The following is a 19,730-nucleotide window of genomic DNA, read 5'->3' as shown; positions in this document are numbered from 1 at the left end:
TAGCCGCCCCTGATGGAGAAGGAAAAGCGGCCAACCCAGCACCAGCCCCGATTGAAGAGTTTGGTAGAGAGGCGAGCACAGAATCCACTTTAGACCTAACCGGAGCCGGAGCGACGTCCATGGACGCCGGAGGCAGCAAATCCAGAGTCGGCAAAGGGGGGAAAACGAAAGGGGAGGGAGGCATGACGGGTACGACCGCCGGAAACGACTCACCCCCAGAGCTTGACACCTCCTGACCCACCCCATAATCTGCCGCCGACGATATCTCTGGCCGAAGAAGACTCCCACGAACGGCCGTCAGAGTCGCACCCACAAGAACTTTCGGCTGCTGCAAAACTTTAGGTTTAGGTCTCGGAAGAAATCGACCCAAACGAAGGCCTTTGCGAAAAAGGCCCTTCATAGACCCAGAAGACCGCCCCAACCTTTTCCCAAAAACCTGGCCCAAAGCCAAATAAAGGCTAACGAGCAAATTTCTCCACGTGTGCAAGTTCAAATTCAAAAAAGACCCCCTATCTGGAAATGCCCCACATCGTGCAGAGAACCTAGGAGAACGAAGCTGCTTACCCATCGGACAAAGAGGTTTGTCCAAATCCAACGGAACAACCGGAGGGATCACCTTCACTGGGATGGCCGTCTCCTTTGCTGCCGGCACCGGAGCCGAACCCACCACGGTCGCATATGAAGGCCCCGACCTATCGAAAGATAAACCCAGTGTTTCCCCTTCCTTCTTCCCACCCAAATCGACCGTTGCAGCCGAGGACCAACTCCCACAGCCCATCGCAGCAAAAAGAAAGGCAGAAATCTTACTCAACTCGCCAGAAAACTTGCGCCAGCCCCAACCTCCGCGACCCTCCAGGATCAGAACGAACCCTCTCCAACTGCCCAACCCAAACACCGCCGCCTCTAAGAATCGGCCATCTTTGTTGCTACCTCTCCGGGCAATCAACAACTCCAGTCCTTCCCTGTAAGACTTGATAAACTCTTGTTCTCCAGGAAAGCCCAAAAGTGTTTCCATTGTCGAAACAAGCCATGCAGAACAATGGGAGCTCAAGGCGACCTCTCCATGGAAGTCCTGTCTCTTCTCCTCCACCCGAAACACTAACGCCCCCTCCAAGACCGAAAGGACAAAGGATTTTGACTCCACAAGGAATCTCCTTTCCATTACGAGGCACACCCAAGCTCAAATAACCAACCCAGAACGGAAATGCATTCTCGTCGGAGAAAACAAAAGCCCACTAGCTAAGCACCCTACCGAACTAAGAGGAGCGACCCACGAAAGCACTAGAAGCACGATACACAGACCCGAGTGACTAGAACGAGGAACGAAGGAGGGACCTAGCTTGACGCGCTCACACGCGCCGTCGCTAGGTAGAGAGGAGAGAAGCGACCCACGCAAGATCAAGAGACTTCTGTGTAATTGGAAAACATTTACTACTATCACGGAAAGAGAGGAAAGAGAAATACTGAAATAACTAAACTTTTTTTTTTTTTGTGTGGCAATCTTCCAAGTTCCATATACTTCTTAAATAAAGCACAAAAAGGATATTTCCTATTAACGCAACTCATGCACAAGACTCACAGTCCAAACATGAGTCTTGTGCGTTGCAATCTATTCGGGAGTCTAATGATAGGATCCGAAGTTCTGGTGCTGATGAGATAAGATAGTGTTCTTCTAGTGTTTAACTTCTATGTTCATAGTTAGATAGATAAGAGATAAAGCTGGATAGAGATAAAGCTTGATAGAGTTCTATTCAATTGTAAAGAGAAAGAAGTAGTACTTATCTTGAATCCTTGTAATCTGTCTATATACATCAATGAAAGCTCATGTTAATGAGCATGGTTGAAAACCCAATTATTCTATGTTCTATTATGGTATCAGAGCCCTTACATAGACAAACGTCTTGATCAATGGCTAAATCAGAATCTGATTCATCCTCTTCTGTTGCTTCCATAGCCTCTACGGCTACTCACCCTCAACAACAACCCACTTAGCAAGTTGTCTTTACCGTTCCAAATATGAACCCCAATCTCCATATCAAATACCGAACCCTATGTGGTACATGCCATTGGTTGTGCCACATCCTCGGCTTTATGGAAAACTCTACTCACTATGTTTGCTTCTCAGGTTCGAGCCTGAGTTATGCAGATTTATTTTCAACTCGCTACTGTCAAGAAGGGCAGTAACTCAATCATTGAGTATTTCTAGACTATTAAGACCCTCAGTGACACTTTGGCTAGTGCTGGTCAGCCTCTCAACGACTTTGAGAGTGTCTCGTTTCTTCTGAAGGGCCTTGGATCCAAATATGATCCATTTGTTACCTCGGTCACTACCCGTGTTGATCCTCTCTCTATTGACGAATTATATGGCCATCTCCTTGCTCATGAGATATGTTTGGAGCAGCAAATTCCAGCCCTTGATATTCCACAATTTGCTACAAATTTATCCTCTCGGGCTCCCATGGCTAGGGGCCGAGGATACCGTGGTTGTGGTGGTCACCCATACAATCGTGGTTGTGGATCTTTCAACAACAATCGTGGTCGTGGTTCCTATTTCTCTAATGATGTTGCTTCCTCTTCCCGACCTACATGCCAAATTTGTGGAAAGCTTGGACACACAGCTCTTCACTGTTATCAAAGGCAGGAAGCCTCTTCCTTCCTAATTCTCTACAAACGCCTCCATAGGCTTATTATTCTTCTCCAATCCTGGCAGCTGAGGACACTTGGTACCCTGATACCGGGGCAAACCATCATATCACCAACAAGCTTCAGCACCTCAATCTGTCACATGAGGATTACACTTGTCAAGATCAAATCCATGTAGGAGATGGAACAGGTTTGACGATTTCTCATATTGGTTCTGCTTCTTTAACTCTTTCTCATCGAAGATTTATTCTTAATCAACTTCTTCGTGTCCCTTTACCTTTAATTTGCAAAAATCTGATTTCAGTTAGACAATTTGCTCATTGTCTTTTTTTTTTTTTGATAAGTAATTGTAATTTTATAAAAAACAGCGTAAGGCGGCCCTAGTACGCACGGAGTATACAAGAAGCAACAGCCTCACCACCGACCCGACAAGGAACAGCCCACAAAACAACCCAACCCTAAGCCCCTAAAGCTCACAATCTTCAATCATATCCCACCTCCTATGGTCCTCATCAAGGGCAGAGAGGAAAGCCATAGTTCTATCCCCCTTATCCCCAAAAAACATAGAGCACGCCAAGGACAGCTCCAAAGGAGAGGTAGCCTGGAGACCACCCGTAGAATTGAGAGGGCGGGCGCTTGAGAAACTACGATCTGCCTGTGAAAGAGAGGAGGAGCTCGACTCAAGAAACCCCCGCCTGAGAAAACCCACATCTTCATGATTTCCTTGACCCACCACCGGCTTTGGCTTCCTCCCTTTACGTTTGTACTGAATAAGAGGTTTGGACGTGGGTTCTTCCAGGGAAGAGGAAGGGAGAATCCTCCCCTCCGACGAGCCCATCACAATGGAAACTTGAAAACCCAAGGCAGAAGTCTCCGACCCACGCCCTAAGTCCAAAGGATCAAGAACCTGTGGAAAAAGCTTCCGACCAGCCTCAGAGGAAGCCATAGAATCCGTAAAAATAGCCCCAGGATCTGTCGACAGCAAGGTCACCAGCCCAGAAGACACTGGAATAGAAGAGAGAGACGCCGGAACAGAAAATTACGGCGACGCCGAACCCGCTACCTTAGAGGCATCTGACGAGGCAATCTTCATACTCCCAGAAGGAGAACGAACTAGAAACATCTCTGGCGTTGACATCGGCTTGTTACACGACGGACAGGGAACACTAGATTTCGGCAGAAAGCAGGCCATGCGAAAACCAAAACGTTTTCGACCTAGCCCAAACCCGAAAGACCGTTTCATCGGTAACAAGCCTTTGTGTTTAAGACCCAGAATGGACCTAGAACCCCGGCCCAAGAATATCCCAACCACTCGGCCCAAAGCCAAGTAAAACCTATTCCACATGTTTTTCCCCGTATACAAATTTGAATTCAAATTAAACCCCTTTGCTGACGCCACCTTGCCTCGAGCAGAACACCCTAGAGAACTCTGCTTGCCCAGCGGACAAAGGGACTTGCCCAGGTCCGGTGGATCAACCGGAATGGACTCCAGAAGAGAGCAATCCACCGCCGTGCGAGAATCCTCTGGGATATCTCTTCTCAGAATCGAAAAGAGATCAAGATCGCACTGCTCGTCCAGCGGCGCCCTCATCCTGGACTTCCGACCACCCACAACTGGGACCGAACCTGACCTCAGCATTTCCGCATACGAAAGGCCAGTACCCTTAGAAATCAAACCCGCTCTTGACCCATCCTCCTTCCCATCTTTCTTAACCATCGCAGACGATGATCGTATCCCGCATCCCACCATGTCCGAGAAGAAGTCTGAGACCTTTCTCAACTCGCCGGAGAATTTATGCCAACACCATCCTCCACTCCCCTTAGGGATTCGAATGCTCCCTCTCCGACCACCCAACCCGAAAGCTGTCGCCTCTAAGAACCGGCCAGCTTTGTTGCTATCTCTCCGAGCGATCAAGAGTTTCGACCCTTCTCTAAAAGACTTGACAAAATCTTGATCAGCCGGGAAGCCCAAAAGAACTTCCAATATCGACGCAAGCCAGACGGCACAATGGGTGCTCAGAATGACCTCGCCAAGAAAATCTTTTCTTCTCTCCACCACTCGTAGCACCGACGCCCCCTCCACCACCGAGAAAACAAAGGACTTCGACTCAACAATAAAGCTCTTCTCCATCGCAAGAAACCCCCAAAACATAGACGGCCAGCCCACAGGAGATTTACATCTTCGCCGAAGCAGAATACCACCCAAGAATGAAATCCACCGGTTGATGCCCTTACAGTCGAGAACGAGCTTTTGCTGACAATCTCCAACACAGGAAAACAGAATTTCACTCCTTCATTTTGTGATCAAGGATGGGTTGTATCAACTCACTCCTTCGTCCAGTTCTTCCTCAATAAAACAAGCTCTTGTAGGTGAGCGAACGTCCACTGCTCACTGGCACAAGCGTTTAGGTCATCCTGCTTTCCGTACAATCCACCGAGTCCTGTCTCAATTTCAGCTTCCAGTTCTTCCCTAATAAGTCAACATCTCCTTGCACTGCTTGTCCACAAGCCAAGGGTCATCAATTGCCGTTTTCTACTTCAAATTCACGCATTTGTAATCCTTTAGATTTAATTTATTCTGATGTATGGGGACCTTCCCCAACTCTTTCTATTAATGGAAATTGGTATTATGTGTTGATTATTGATGCTTTCAATCGTTATACTTGGGTTTTTGCAATTCAATCCAAATCCGATGTTATGCCAACCTTTCTTAAATTCCAAGTCATGGTTGAACACTTACTAAACTCCAAAATTAAAAGTGTTCAATCCGACTAGGGTGGTGAATATCGCAATCTTCATACATATTTTATGTCCATAGGTATAACTCATCACATCTCTTGCCCTCACACACATCAACAACAAGGATGTGTTGAGAGGAAACATCGTCATCTAATCGACACCACTTTGGCTCTATTAACCGATAGCTATCTTCCTCAAAAGATTTGGGATGCAGCATGTCTTACTTCATGCTATCTCATCAATAGGTTACCAACCCCATTGCTGCATAACAAATCTCCTTTTGAGAAACTCTTTCATAGTGCTCGTGATTATAACTTTCTTAAAGTATTCAGTTGTGCATGCTTTCCTGACCTTCGTCTGTATAATTCACACAAATTCTCCCCTCGTTCCAAAGAATGTGTCTTTCTAGGTTATAGTACACATCACAAAGGCTATAAATGTCTTCATATAGAATCTGGCAAAATGTATATCTCCCGAGATGTCATATTTCATGAAAATAGCTTTCCTTTTGCCGCTGTCAATTCAGTCACCGAGTCTCCTTCACCTATCCAGAATTCTGTTCTTCCTCTTCTTTTTCCATCTACTGTCTCTACTCGGCCTTCACCTCCTTTGACAGCATCTCCTTCCACATCATCTTCCAGTCCATCTCCTCCTCCTCCTGCATAACAAAGCATGCCTAGTTCCACCTCTAGCACTGATGAACCTCCTGCTCAGAATCATCCCATGCGTACAAGAGCCATGGATAACATTATCCAGCAGAGAAAGCTTACGGATGGAACCATCATGTATCCTATTCCTAGGGTAGTACTGGCAGAATCCCCATCTACACTTGGGGAGCTGACATGCTTCTCCAATGTCATCACTGTTCTTGAATGATGGAATGCTATGCAAGTAGAATTTAATGCATTGCTTCAAAATCAGACTTGGGTGCTTGTTCCTCCACAGTCTTCCTAGAATGTTGTCGGATGTAAATGGGTCTTCAAGCTTAAAAGGAAAGCATATGGTTCCGTTGATGCCACAAAGCCAGACTTGTTGCTCAAGGCTTTCATCAACATGCTGGCATTGATTATGGAGAGACCTATAGTCCGGTTGTTAAGCCTTACAACAATTCACACGGTTCTATCTATTGCCTATTCTGTAGGTTGGTCTCTCAAGCAAATTGATATTCAGAATGCATTCCTTCATGGTTTTCTATCTAAAGATGTTTACATGGTGCAACCTCCCGGCTTCACCAACCCAAGCTTTCTTCAGCATGTTTGTAAGCTCAAGAAGGCAATTTATGGCTTAAAACAGGCTCCCCAAGCCTGGTTTTCTCGGCTGAGTACCAAATTACTGCAGCTTGGTTTTGTGGGACCCAAGGCTGATTCTTCTCTTTTTCTCTACCGAACAAGAATGTCACTATGTATCTTCTTATTTATGTTGACAACATCATAATTACAGCCTCAATACCTGCTGCAATTACAGAGTTACTCCAGCTGCAATTGCTGTTAAGGAATTAGGTGATCTTCATTACTTTCTTGGAGTTGAAGTCCTCAAGGCTGAATCCGGACTTCTTCTCTCCCAACGCAGGTACATCCTGAATCTCTTGAAGAAAACCAATATGATTGAGGCCAAACCAATTACTTCTCCCATGGCTTCTTCTTCCAGTCTCTCAGCTTTTACTGGTTATCCTATGGAAGATCCTTCTCTCTACCGAAGTACTGTGGATCCTTGCAATATCTTTCACTCACAAGACCTGATTTGAGTTTTGTTGTCGGTATGTCAGTTCATGCATAGACCACTTAAACCTCACTGACAGGCTGTCAAACACATTCTTCGGTACTTGAAGCATACTCCTTCTCATGGTCTTCTTCTTCATCGCACCTCGAACACCAAATTGCAAGCTTATTCGGATGCTGATTGGGCTGGATGCCCAGATGATCGTCGCTCAACAGGTGCATTTTGCGTGTTTCTTGGCTCAAACTTGATTTCCTGGAGCTCCCGCAAGCAACCGTCCGTCTTTCGATCCTTCACGAAAGCAGAATATAAGGCTGTTGCTAATACCACTGCCGAGCTCCTTTGGATTCGCGCCCTTCTACTAGAACTCGGGATTAATCTCTCTTCTCCACCAACGTTGTGGTGTGATAGCATTGGGGCCACATACATGTCGGTCAGCCCAGTTTTTCATGCACATACCAAGCATGTGGAAATTGATTTCCAGTTTGTTCGTGACCGTGTTGCTGATAAAACTCCGGACATTCGTTTCATTCCTAGTTCCGATCACCTAGCTGATGTACTAACTAAACCGCTTGTCTCCACTCGGTTTCAACTTCTATGTTCCAAGCTCAATGTGCATTTCCCTCCGTTGATCTTGCGGGAGGGTATTAACGCAACTCACGCACAAGACTCACAGTCCAAACATGAGTCTTGTGCGCTGCAATCTGTTCGGGAGTCTAATGATAGGATCTGAAGTTCTAGTGCTGATGAGATAAGATAGTGTTCTTCTAGTGTTTAACTTCTATGTTAATAGTTAGATAGATAAGAGATAAAGCTAGATAGAGATAAAGCTTGATAGAGTTCTATTCAATTGTAAAGAGGAAGAAGTAGTACTTATCTTGAGTCCTTGTAATTAGTCTATATATATATCAATGAAAGCTCATGTTAATGAGCACGGTTGAAAACACAATTATTCTATGTTCTATTATTTCCAGAGAGCTATTAGTCAAAAGAAAGTGGTCAGTAGGCTATGGCTTTGATGTCAGTATAAAGTACTGAAAGTTATAGGAGGAAGAATCATATGACTCAACTTCGTCATCCAAACATACAAACTAACAGTAAGCATCAGTTTAACACCTTTGACCAAAGCATGTCTTTACTTTTGAGTTATTAGCATAACTTGGTAGATTTCTCACACAACTTGGTTAAGAAGTCACTTGGTTAAGAAGTCAAGGCCAAAGCAAAAGGCAGTGCTTAAGCTGGCCACAACATAATGAAAAATATGATACAACAAATAACAAATTTCCTGAGGGTTAATTCAATAAAAGCGTGTCAATTTGGCAAGACTATGTCACTATTGTTAATCAACTAAGCAAACGAGCTCAGACAATGTATTGATTAAACCACTTGATGTCATCTTGACAACTTTTGGAGAACAATTAAACAAAAACTCACCGTATAAAGGCTGCATAATTAGCATAGACACTTCTACGCATTTCCTCGGCAGATGCTTTTTTCAGATCCAATAGGTATGAACATAATTGCTTTATTTCCTATAAACAGCAGCAAAAATTTATCATAAGAGGTTTCAAATATTATTTCAGATGAAAATTCTAGTTTCTTGAAATGTGGCATCAGGTTGATGAGAAGAAAATGTTGGCAATAGAGCGATATTTGCAGTACATGTCGAGTAGTATATCCGCTCAAGTATAACAATCATTTAGACTAATCACCTAGAAACTGCTTTCCTTTTGTGGTCTGGTAGAGACCAAAGTCAAAGCAGTAAACAAGAAGAAAGTTTTCCAGAAATGTTCACTAGCTGATGCAGACTTCAAAAGGCTGAAGAAAGTCAACACAAATAACCACAAAAAAAAAACCCTAAAAAATTGGTCCAAGTATGACAAGGAACTTACAAAATCATTCATGGGTTGCTACGGCTTGAACTTAAGCCTAGTATGTTCTTTTAGTTTTATTTGGGTTTTTCTTAAGTTAAAGAAGTCAGAAACGCTTTAAGGTAATTTCTAGAATTCTCTAGACAAGGGCTATAGTGGCAGCCAATGTGTTATTTCATTATTAGTTCCTAATCTAGCTCTGATTGTGTATAGACACCATGAGAGAGAGAGAGAGAGGGAGAGAGAGAGAGAGAGAGAGAGGAAAAAAAAAAGAAATGAAAAAAAGATCTAATCATAATATTTTGATGCAGGAGCATCTAAAGCCTAAAGCAAAGAAGGGCCCCTAGTCCAGTTCATTAGCTATTTAAAGACTAGTATTTTGTTATTATGTTATGATTTCTATTATTATGTTTATAGTATTTTAAACCAATTTTGACTAGGGTTAACCTTCAAACCAAAAATAGCTTCAAAACATAAAAATAAAGCATGCATATTGAAGGTGATCAGGATTGGCCCCACAAAAAACCAAGGTATCGTTCGCGAACAGCAGATGAGATATACTAACCACACCAAAGTGCCTAGACCCCATAAAGAATCTTGAGAAAAGACCCCCATCAACAGTTGCAGTAAGCATTTTGCTAAAGGCCTCTATAACAATAATGAACAGGAAATGAGACAAAGGGTCTCTCCTTGTCTCAACCCACAGGAGCTACTAAAGAAACTGGATGGATTGCCATTCAAAATGGAGAAGTGTACCGAAGAGATGAAATGCACTATCCAAGAGCACAATTTCTCCCCAAATCCGCACCTTCTCAACAAATACAATAAGAACTCCTAGTTTACATGATCATAGGAATATCCAGCTTCAACAAATACAATAAGAATATCCTAGTTTACATGATCATAGACTTTCTTGCTATAAGCACTAGATCAAGGATTTGCCCATCTTTAACAAGGACATCTCCACTACCCTTCTGAACCTATTGGCAAGGACTTTGGCAATGATCTTATAAGCTTCACTCTCAAGACTAACAAGTCGAAATCCTTAAGATCAATAGCCCCAAATTTCTTCGGGATGAGAGCAATGAGCATGGCATGACTTACTACAACCATGAAAGTCATGCAACACCCTCATAATTTTTTTCTTGATCCCATTCCAGCAAGCTTGAAAAAAAGCCATAGAAAAAACCATTAGTACTTGGAGCCTTATCACTGTTCATATCTTTCACCACATCTAAAATCTCACTATCCTCAAACGGATGCTCTAACAAAGAGGGCTCCTCTGCATCTATAGAGGTGATCGCACCAAGGCCATCCAACCTGGGCCGCTAGCTAAACGGTTCTGAAAATAGGCTCACATAGTACTAACAATATGATCCTTTTTTTATTGATAAGTAAGAGAAATTTCATTAAAAGCGCAAGAATCGATCAAGTACACAGGTAGTATACAAGAACGGCAACTAAGAAGAAGAAGAAAACACAACAAAAAAATCATTAAAACTAATTACTAAAGGGGCAAGGAATGCAGCCGTCCAAGAGTACAAAGAATAAAAGAAAAAAGAAATAAGCTCCTCAATGGTTCTTTCTTTGTCCTCGAACTGTCTATCGTTGCGTTCCCTCCACAGGCACTATATAAGACAACAAGGAACCATCTTCCACACCACCGCACTCTGAGAGCGACCGCCCGTCTACCAGCAAGCGAAAAGATTAACCACCCGACGAGGCATAACCCAAGAAAGACTAAAGCGGCTAAAGATGGCATTCCAAAGAGCACAAGCGACATCACAATGGAGAAGAAGATGATCCACAAACTCTCCATTCACATACAACATCTGTCAATCACAATGACCCGCCTCTTTTTGAGATTGTCCAATGTAAGGATCTTCCCTAGCGCTGCCGCCTAAGCGAAAAATGCCACTTTCAAGGGAACCTTAGTATGCCAAATACTTTTCCAGGGAAAATGACTTGTTTCCTTAAAGGCAAGAGACTTATAGAAATATCTAACATCAAACTTACATTTGCGAGAAGGAGACCACCAAAGCTTATCTTCCCCATCACGATCTAGACTGATGGAGTACAATAAGTTAAAGAAAGAAGTCAAGACGTCCACCTCCCAATCGTGTACCGCTCGAATAAATCTGACATCCCACTGAAAAGATCCGCCCTCCAGAATCATATGAGCTGCCACGCACGAATTCTTATCGCAAGCTATGTCATACAGACCTGGGAAAGCTTCCTTGAGGGGCATCTCTCTGCACTACACATCATCCCATAATTTGATCCTGGATCCATTACCCAGAATAAATCTGGTATGGCTACTAAACAGACTCTATCCCTTTCTAATGTTTTTTCATAGCCCCACTCCATGAGACCCATGGGGGTCTAAGGAACACTAACCAGCCCACGAAGAACCATACTTTGCATCCACAACTGATCTCCACAGAGCCTCTCTCTCATGTGCAAAACGCCACAACCACTTCCCTAACAGAGCCTGATTGAAGATACTCAAATTCCTGATGCCCAAACCACCTTCAGAAATAGGGGAACAAACTGTGGACCAGCTAATCAGGTGATATTTGAATACTTCACCTAGACCTCCCCACAAGAAATCACGATGCAGCTTTTCTATACGACTGGCAACACTGGAAGGAATAGAGAATAAAGAAAGGAAGTACGTAGGTAGGTTAGATAAAGTACTCTTTATGAGGGTAACTCTACCGCCCTTAGACAGATACATCCGCTTCCAATTAACCAGCCGTCTTTCAATCTTACCAACTACATCATCCCAAATGGATTTAGCCTTAAAAGGGGCCCCCAACGGAAGACCAAGATACTTTAAAGGTAGAGAGGAAACACCACAGCCCATGATGTCAGCCAATTCATCCATATTATCCACATCACCCACAGGAACCAATACTGACTTGGCCAAATTGATCTTTAAACCTAAAATAGCTTCAAAAGACAAAAATAAAACCCGAAGAAAGCGGAAATGATCAGGATTAGCCCCGCAAAAGACTAAAGTATCGTCTGCAAACAACATATGATAAATATTAAACACCTCGTTGCTACCAGAACCCACTGAGAACCCTGATAGAAAGCCCTTGCGAATAGAAACAACGAACATCTTACTAAGGGCTTCCATCACAATGACAAACAAGAGAGGCGACAGAGGATCACCCTGTCTAAGACCTCGAGAACTGCTGAAAACACCAAAGGGGTGCCATTCACCAATACAGAGAAATGTGCCGAGGAAATACAATGCGCTATCCACGAACACCATCTCTTTCCGAAACCACATCTTTTTATCATATACAGTAAGAAGTTCTAGTAAACATGATCATAAGCCTTATCAATATCCAGCTTGCAAATCAACTCGGTTCACCTGATTTAATACGACTATCCAAACACTCATTAGCGATAAGAACAAAATCAAGAATTTGCCTACCTTTCACAAAAGCATTTTGAGATTTCGACATTATCTTTTACACAACCTTTCTTAGTCTATTAGCAAGAACTTTTGCAATGATCTTGTAAACCTCACTCACAAGACTAATACGCCGAAAATCTTTAAGATCCACAGCCCCAGACTTCTTCGGTATTAGAGCAAGAAAAGTGGCGCTTATGCTTTTGATAAACTTGCTATGAGTGTAAAAGTCCTGGAAAACTCCCATGAGGTCTGACTTAATCACATCCCAACAATCTTGGAAGAACGCTAAAGTGAATCCATCAGGACCTAGGGCCTTATCACGATTCATGCATTTAACCACTTCTAAGACTTCCTTTTCCTCAAAAGGAAGTTCCAAGGAAGAGGCCTCAACCGCATCCAAAGAGTCGAAATCAAGGTTGTCCAACCTAGGCCTCCAAGTGTAAGGTTCTGAAAAGAGGGACTCGTAAAAATGAGTAACATGATCCCTAATAACTTGCTGAACGGAAGAAATAGAGCCATTGATTGAAAAAGACTCTATGGCATTGGACCTCCTGTTTGAGTTAGCTATTCAATGAAAAAAATTTGTGCATTTATCCCCCTCTTTAAGCCAAAGAACCCTAGACTTCTATCTCCAACTAATCTCCTACAAAATAGAGTTCTCCAAATCTCTGATGACCTCGTATTTCCTTATCTTCTCTTCGGGAGCTAAGCCACGTTGTTCATCCAATCTATCAAGAGCACATAAATCCTCCAAAAGCTTATTTTTGCGAACCTCCACATTGCCAAACTCATGTTCATTCCATCTCTTAAGATCAATCTTTAAAGCCTTAAGCTTTTGAGAGAAGATAAAACTAGGAGAGCCTTGAAAATGGTAAGACGTCCACCAAAGTCGCACCCTTTCCACAAACCCTTCAGTCACTAACAATATGATCCCTAATAACAAGTTGGTCATAAGAAACGAGGCCATTTACAGACAGCAACTCGATGGAGTTGAACTTATTAGCATTTGAATCTTTTTAGTGGTTCCCTCCAGTGGAATGTAAGCTTTCTTAGAGCGGCTCACGATTGGGAGGTTAATTTATTGACTTCTTTCTTCAATTTGTTATATTCCTATAGAATGCAACGTGAAGGGGAATACAAGCTTTGGTGGGCTCCTTCAAACAAAAGGAGGTTCAATGTTAGCTCCTTTTACAGGGTCCTTGCATGTAATGATGGCATTCCTTTTCCTTGGAAGAGTATTTGGCGGACCAAGGTGCCTCCAAGAGTGGCTTTTTTAGCTTGGTCAATGTCACTATGAGAGATTCTTACCATGGATAATCTCAGGAAGCAACATGTCATTGTGGTTGATTGGTATTGCATGTACAAAAGGAATGGGAAGTCTGTGGACCATCTTCTTCTCCATTGTAAGGTTTCTTGTGTCTTAAGGAATGCTTTCTTTAGTCGCTTTGGGCTATCTTGGGTTTTGCTTAGCCGGATGGTTGATTTTTTTGCCTGTTGGTGGATGGGTGGTAGCTCTCAGAATGCTGTAGTGGAAACAGCATGTCATCGTGGTTGATAGATGATGTATGTGTAAACAAAATGGGGAATCCGTGAACCATCTGTTCTTCTCCATTGTGAGATTGTCGGGCCTCATGGGATGCGTTCTTCAATCGATTCAGGTTGTCTTGGGTTATATCTAGACAAGTAGTCGACTTGTATGCATGTTCGTGAACTATTGATAGCGCTCAGAGTATTGTTGTGTAGAAGATGGTGTCTTCATGTTTATAGTGGTGTTTATAGAGGGAAATGAATGACAAAAGTTTTGACTAGGGAAGGATTTTGGAGGAGATTAAGGCTTTACTTTTCTATGCTTTGTATCTTTAGACATCTGGTATTGTTTCTCCTTTGGTGATTAGTTATTATGATTTTCTTGCTATTTTCTTTTTTTTCTTGTATATTTCCTGTGTATTTGAAAGCGTCTTACACTTTTAATGATATTTTGATTACTTATAAAAAAATAAAAATTAAAAAAGTACCGAGATTCGAATCCATTGCGTTTTGTCTTTTACTAGTTAGGTAAATTTAAGCGTCTTCACTTGAATCCCAATGATTATGTACAATACAATTTAAAAATGCTAAAAAGGCCAAAACATTGGCAGGATACTTAAATATAGTTATGTGTTTGTCCATATGATCATATTCAGTTCCACTCTCTAAATTCAAATAGCTTTTTAGAAACGCTGAAAACAAGATTCGGATTATACCTTTAATTGAAACTTTTCAATCCATCTTAGAACCAAGATTGTATATAATGCATTGAAAACTCTCTTAGGTAAATGGTTGTGGCGCTATGGGCTTGAGAAAGAGGCTTGGTGGAGAGTAGCGGTGGACTCTAAATTTGGATGTTTACGGGGAGGGTGGTGCTCTCTTGAGCCTGCAAGAGCCTTTGGGGTGAGGGGGTGGAAGAACATCAGCATATGGTGGGAAAAATATTTCCAGGTTTACAAGATTTGAGGTTGGGGATGGTTCCAGAATTAGCTTTTGGCCTGACCAGTGGAGTGGGGAAGCGGCTCTAAAGGTAGTGCTCCCGATTTTATATGGTCTTGCTTGTGCGAAGGACGCTTCTATTGCAGCTCATTTGGATTTTTTGGGCAGTTCTAGCAAGTAGAACGTGAGCTTCACTAGAACGGCACATGATTGGAAGGTATATGTCTTTGCCTCTTTTTTCCAGGTGTTGCATTCCATTAGATTGAGAAAAGCTTGAGGCCCTATCATACATAACTATCTTAATAAGTGAGATCTTTTTTTTATCTCTCCTCTCTCTCGCTCACTCTCTCCCTTCCTCTGCTGGCGGTGGCGCGTGTAGGCACGTCCTGCTAGAGCTGCGCTTTGGTTTGTTTCTACTGGGTGCGACAGTCGGGTTCTCTTTGTTTGGTTTTTTACCATGCTTGTTTGGTGCTAGGTTTTGGTACGCAGTTCTAAGGGCCCATTTCGTGGGTATGTTTCCTAGGTATTTCCTCTCCTAGCTCTTTAGGCTTGCAAAGGATGGAGCGGTGCTTCTCTATGGAAGCCAAACGCTTTTCCTTTTCGGCGCAATCAGAAGGGTTGGATCTATGCATGGAGAAGAGGAGAAAGGGGTTCTGCAGGTTCATTTTTTTGGGTCTTCAAGGTTCAGCTTGGCTGTTGGCTATTGCCGAGGAAGCTTTGAAGGTTTCAGTGAAGGACTTCGTCAAGTACTTCCAGGAGAATGTGAAAGTTCGATGGTTCGAGGGGGTGAGAACAAGTTTGGCCGCTACCTAGAGGTGATTGTCTTTGCTAAGGGTGGTCGAAAAGGGGTTATTTGGCTCCCTGAAGGTCGTAAAGGTGGGGGCTGGGCTCAGGTTGCGGGTGAGTTGCGGAAGATGATCACTTTCCTAGGACCTAAGAATCGGCTATTGGGATCTGAGGCATCTACAACGGAGGGGATTCAAATAAGGAGTGTCTCACCCAGTCGGGTGGGTGGGGTTTCTCCTTCCTATGCGGCTGTAGTTCGGGGGGAAGTTGTCTCTCACATTAAGCATGCTAAGCTGCGGGATTCAAATGTTGAGTTGTGTGGGTTGGATCTCTTTCCAAAGTCGTGGTGTAGGGTGGTCGAAGATGGGAGATTGGCAGTGAATTGCTTCAATCTGGAGGAGCAACCGCAGGGGTCAACGAAGGAGTCCACGCTTTCAACTTGTTCACGAGGCTCTCCAGTTGATCCGATGGGCAAGGATTTGAATCTTCGTCTGCTAGGTAAGAAGAATATCCATGCCTTTCACTTTGCACGAGGTGTGACAACAGCTCGTTTGACTTTGAATCTGTGCGCATGGATCTGGATGTTCGTCAGCTTCAACTTGTCTATGGGCTGGGCTGTTGGGAAGCTTTTGGACCGGTTTGCTGGGTCTAGTTGGGGCCTCAAGCGTAAAGGGGTCCGTTTGGCCCAGTTCTTGCCAAAACCTAAACTCAAAGCAACGCTAGAGTCGAATGCCTCTGAGGGTGTGGGTCCAGTGTCGATGGTCATCCTTGGGTGCTCTCCTTGGCCAGAGTTCACGTAGTCGGCAGTTTATGGGGTGGTTCCGGGGCTGAAACCCAAACCTAAACCATTGCTCCAGTCGGTTAACGCTGAAGGTGCGGGTCCGGTGTCGTCGGTCATTCTTGGGTGCTCTCCTCGGCCGGAGTTCACGTCGTCGGCAATTTTTGGGTGGTTTCGGCCTTCAAGCAATTTGTCTTCCACCCCTTGCCGGCTCCGAAGTTGCTGCCTCCAGTGACTCGGGCTGCTCCTCCGGCTCCTGCCCCTCTGCCTAGCAGTTCAGGTGTTGCTACTGCTCCAACTCAGCCCTTTTTCGATCCTCCTCTCTCATGGTGGCTGAGTTGGGTGAAAAACTGCGTTCTTCTCTCCCCGTGTTGCAATGTTCCAAGCCTATTTAAAGATACTACCGGAAGGATAGGGAACTAAGGGAAGGCCATTCTGCGCAATGGAATGAGGTGCTTTTGGTTGATTCGCTGGCAACTTTGAGGACACCTGTCTGTTCTAAAACTAAGGAAGCAATTACAGCGCCCCCTTTGAAGTCTTCTACGGGAATGGCAAGTAATGAGAAGAAGGGCTTCCTTCGGAAAGGTTTTCTCAACCCGAGGCCGGCTGTGATAGCTCCCACCACTCCTCTTTCTTTGCCTATTGAGTTGGCCTCGTCTTCGACTCAGGAGGTCAAGGATGATGGTGTTGTGTGGGACAACGGTTTTTCTCAGTCTAATACATGGCATGTTGGGTTTGATCCTTCTAGGGAGGTCGTTGTGTGGGAGCAGGACAACGAGTTTTGGGATGGGATGCCTTTGGATTGGGAGATGGATGGTGTTCGTGACATAGAGCCGTTGGCAATCCTGGATGCTTTTCCAGAGGAATTTTATCGGGATCAAATGTTAGCACACCAAAAGACCAAAGGCAAGAGGGAACTTTTGAATTTGAAAAGCTCCGTCAACTATGGCGATGTGAGCGCTCCCTTCAAGTGTCGGAAAAGAAAGGCGCACATGACGTAGGGTTCTGTTCTTTCTGTGGATTTTGTGGTTTTGGGTTTTTCGGGTTGTAGGGTTTGTTTGGGCTCTTTTGGGTTTGTTTGGGTTTTGTTTCTTGGGCTGGCTTTTGGTTGTTCCTATGTATACTCACAGTGTACTTAGGGGCGTCTTATGCTTTTTAATGAAACTCTTCTTACTTATCAAAAAAAAATTAGAGTGAGAAGAGGATACGTAGATCAACTATGGTGGAATACTTCCACAGATGATTGCTCAAGGTCAAATCCTTCTATTGCTTTCTAACTTCTTTTGAAGGTAGCAACTTCCCCTAGAAGAGTGTTTGGCGGACTTAAGGACCTTCAAGGGAAGCTTTTTTTTTGCTTGGCCGGCGGCTCTAGACAAGATACTCACCTTGGATAATCTTAGGAGGCGCCATCGTGGACAGATGTTGCATGTGCAAAAGGAATGTGGAGTCTGCTGACCATCTTCTTTTTCATTGTGATGTGGCTTATGCTATTTGGAGTGTTTTGTTTAGTCATTTTAGGATGTCTTGGGTTATGTCTAGATGTGTTATTGATCTGTTTGATTGCTTGTGGTCCTCTAGCAAGCCAAAGATTACTGCAGTGTGGAAAATGGTGCTTACATGCCTATTTTGATGTTTATGGAGGGAAAGGAATGATTGAAACTTTGAGGACAAAGAGAGGACTATGGGGAAAATTATTTTTATGTTCTTTGAAACTTTGAGTCTTTGGACGGCGGTGTATGTGTATCCTCAATCGATTAGTTTTAGTGATTTTCTTGTTTGTTTTGCTCTTTCTAGTAAGATGGTTTCTTTAATATACTACATGTGTACTTAGGGGCGCCTTGCGCTCTCAATGAGATTGGTTTATTACTTATCAAATTTAAAAAAAAAAAAAAATTTAGCACATTTTCCTGAAAATGACCAATGCTAGAGAAATTTCCGCAAAGTTTAGAACAAACTTCCTGACTCTACTTCCTTCAATTTTTTGGATATCATGTTCTTCATCTTTAACTAGTTCAACAGAATCTAGGGGCTTTAAAATCAAAACCAAACACGCTAAATTTCTTCCAAAAGAAACTGCTTTCAGAATTTATTGGTATAAAAATCGAACAAATATTCTATTCCAAAGTAACAAACAACGTAAATTCCATTTCCATGGTAGCTCTTATATATTAAAAGTAACAAGAGAAAAAAGAATGAAGAAATTTCATTATTCCAGAAATTCGATTCCTCTTCTTTATATTGCTCCCACGTTTTCTCAAGAATCAAACAGAGAGCAAAGAGCAAGCAATGAGACGAACCTTGTCGTTGAGAGAGCAGCGGGACTGGACGAAGGCATCGGCGTCGAATTTGTCAGACTTGAAGAAACTGAGACCCTCCTCGAGTTTCACCCCGTTTTCCTTCGCCGCCGCCGAGCCTCTAGCCCTAGCCGTCTTTGCCGTAGCCATTAGAAATCCCCTTCGTCTCAGGTCGGATCAGAAGCAAAGCTCGAGGGCCTAGATGCAAGATCCGAGGGTAATATTGATAGGTCGTGTGAGAAGCAAGAACCAGGAGAGAGGGAGAGCCAGCACGGCACGATTCATCTCCGTCTTTACTTCCTCTTTCTCTCTCTTTATTGCCAGCCTAATTTTTTTTCTTTTTTCTTTTTTTTTCCCCACCCCCCTTATGGTGTGTAGTTGTCGAGTCGTTGGCTTGCCTTTGACTGTTACGTACGAGGATTTCGCGGTGATTCTATTCATCTACTTGACTTCCGGTCAGGGTTGACAAAACGGGTTATCGTGTCAAGTTCAGACCGATCCGATTGACCTGCCAATCTGTTTAAGTCAACCCAAACTCGACACAATTAACTAAACGGATTGAAACACAAAATCCGAATACGATACGTTTATAAGTCAGGTTATACAACACGACATGATTAGTCCGTTTAGTTAAATAGGTCATGCCAGGTTGCTACTCTTCAATTCAATCCTACCATCTTTCTTTCATTCACACTGCATCTCCATCTCCAATTCCTCTCTCATCTAACTTTCTATCTCTCTTTTCTCATATTTGTATATAGAAACCCAATCTCTCACACATCGAATTCTCAGATTTTCCATGGCGACCCTACCACAATCCATCACCATCTTTTCTCTTTCCAATTTAGGACCATCCCTCCTGCCGGTGCTGATGTCTTCTCTTGCGCTTTCCCTTTTCTGACGCCGGAAACCTGGCTTTTTCCCAGGATTCTCCGACCTCAGGATCCAATTGCCCTGGAGCCAATCTGTCTCTTCGTTGAGCTCCAGAAAACCTAGAGCTCTTCGCCCAA

At 43.5% G+C, this 19,730-nt stretch overlaps 1 protein-coding gene across 1 annotated transcript in view; it reads right to left on the bottom strand.

The window, feature by feature from the left end:
- LOC133863091 (exocyst complex component EXO84B-like) overlaps window positions 1-19,062 on the bottom strand; it is a 29,549-nt gene extending 10,487 nt beyond the window's left edge. The window contains exons 1-2 of the mRNA XM_062299082.1: window positions 18,724-19,062; window positions 8,533-8,630 (exon numbers count right to left, since the gene is read on the bottom strand). Of these exons, the coding sequence (XP_062155066.1) occupies window positions 8,533-8,630; window positions 18,724-18,870 (245 nt within the window). The 5' untranslated portion in view covers window positions 18,871-19,062. The remainder of the gene's footprint in view (window positions 1-8,532; window positions 8,631-18,723) is intronic.
- Between the last annotated feature and the right edge of the window lie 668 nt (window positions 19,063-19,730).

Source organism: Alnus glutinosa, chromosome 3 (genome assembly GCF_958979055.1).
Source record: "Alnus glutinosa chromosome 3, dhAlnGlut1.1, whole genome shotgun sequence".
NCBI classification, from domain to species: domain Eukaryota; kingdom Viridiplantae; phylum Streptophyta; class Magnoliopsida; order Fagales; family Betulaceae; genus Alnus; species Alnus glutinosa.
This window is presented reverse-complemented; position numbering and strand designations above follow the sequence as displayed.